We start from the raw sequence: 1,562 nt of genomic DNA, 5'->3' as shown, positions 1-1,562 counted from the left end.
CTAAATAACACTGCAGCGAACGCAGCAGACACAGGTGCTCCCCCTTAGCCAATCAACATGTTCCATGGTGTCGTCCAATGATAGCCGTGGATAGAATGGCGCATACCTGACCCTTTTCGTGCGACTATGAGGGTCAACAAAGGTCAACCTCGCGGCCACAGATAGCTGTGTTTCCACAGCTACCAGACTATCAGCTTATCTGCCTCGCTCAAATCGACGCCAATTGAACAATATCTGCATATCGAACCATATAGAGGGACTTTTTGGCAACCTGACATGACGTAAAGAGGTCAAAGTTGCCTGGGGAAAGACTGTCGGAGTTGAGCATGGCATATACGCAGATGGAACGTACTGAAGCATTTCCAAATATTACACATTCTGTTAAACTGTGTTTGGCAGCTGCCGGAATCGGAGGAGCTTCATTAATAGGATGGAAAGCCTACAAGTGGTGGCGTAAATGCGATGATGATGAAGTGGCGACGGCGAGTGAACCAACAGTTGAAAACGACCCACGGATCAAACGAATAGGCATTACGGGTGCTGCGGGACTTATCGGTGGTATATTGAGAGAGAAGCTTCCCCAACACGACGACTTCGAGTTGGTTTTGTTCACAATGTTTGACGACGAAGTAGATGGTTCGATTGGCGTCGATTTGAGCGAGGCAGATAAGCTGAAAGGAAAGTTTGATGACCTCGATTGTGTTATCCACCTTGCGGCTGACTGCTCTTCCCTAGCATCATGGGAGAGCGTCATTAAAAACAACGTGGCGGCGACGTATAATGTCTTTCGAGAATGTGCGGATGCAGGAGTAAAGAAAGTAATATTTGCAAGCTCTAATCACATCATGAACGGTCACGTAGTCGATAATTTTGACAATCCGGAATCTATAAATCTCGAGAAGGCTCGCTCGAGCATGTTTACTGAGTTTGATGACCCCCTACCTGATGGAGCGTATGGTGTCAGTAAATTAACGGGTGAAGCGTTCGGAAAACTGTTCGCTGCCCGTTATGGAATCGATGTCGTCTGTTTTCGCATCGGATGGATAACTTCAGAAGACAATCCGAACGCATTGCACGGCAACAGGGGAGAATTCCTGCGCTGCTTGTACCTAAGTCAAAGGGACTGCGTTCAAGCTTTCCTGAAAGCCATCAAGACAAAACTGTCCGAGAGATCCGTGGTTCTCAATTTAACTTCGGCAAATTCAACCGGAATCTACAATCTCGACCGAGCTAGGCAACTGATTGGTTACATACCATTAGATGGTTCGAAATAAATCTTATGTTTGAGTCACATGCTTTAAAATACGTTGTTTGGCAAGACGATGATTTTCAGAGCGCCTTTTTTGAAGAACTTGATAAGGCCAACAAAAAATATTGTGCTGTTCCGATAACCCGACCTACCCTCTTTTTTACCTGCCGACCCTGGACTTTTTAGAGCTACCTAAACGCGGAAGTAAAAAAGAAAGAGAAAAATCCCCATAAAATCACGCGTTTGTTACTTCGCGTTTAATTTTTGCCTGAACAAAGATGTCTTTTATGTTTTTATTCTTTTATGTGTTTTT

General features: G+C 44.9%; 1 protein-coding gene across 1 annotated transcript; it reads left to right on the top strand.

The window, feature by feature from the left end:
- Positions 1-326: 326 nt before the first annotated feature.
- Positions 327-1,274, top strand: LOC139146948 (uncharacterized protein YtbQ-like). The gene has a single exon (XM_070717806.1). It carries the CDS (start codon positions 327-329, stop codon positions 1,272-1,274), a length of 948 nt encoding a protein of 315 aa, XP_070573907.1.
- The last annotated feature ends 288 nt before the right edge of the window (positions 1,275-1,562 follow it).

The sequence above is a fragment of the Ptychodera flava genome, chromosome 13 (genome assembly GCF_041260155.1).
Source record: "Ptychodera flava strain L36383 chromosome 13, AS_Pfla_20210202, whole genome shotgun sequence".
NCBI classification, from domain to species: domain Eukaryota; kingdom Metazoa; phylum Hemichordata; class Enteropneusta; family Ptychoderidae; genus Ptychodera; species Ptychodera flava.
Note: the sequence above shows the minus strand (reverse complement) of the source record. Positions and strands in the feature narration are given on the sequence as shown.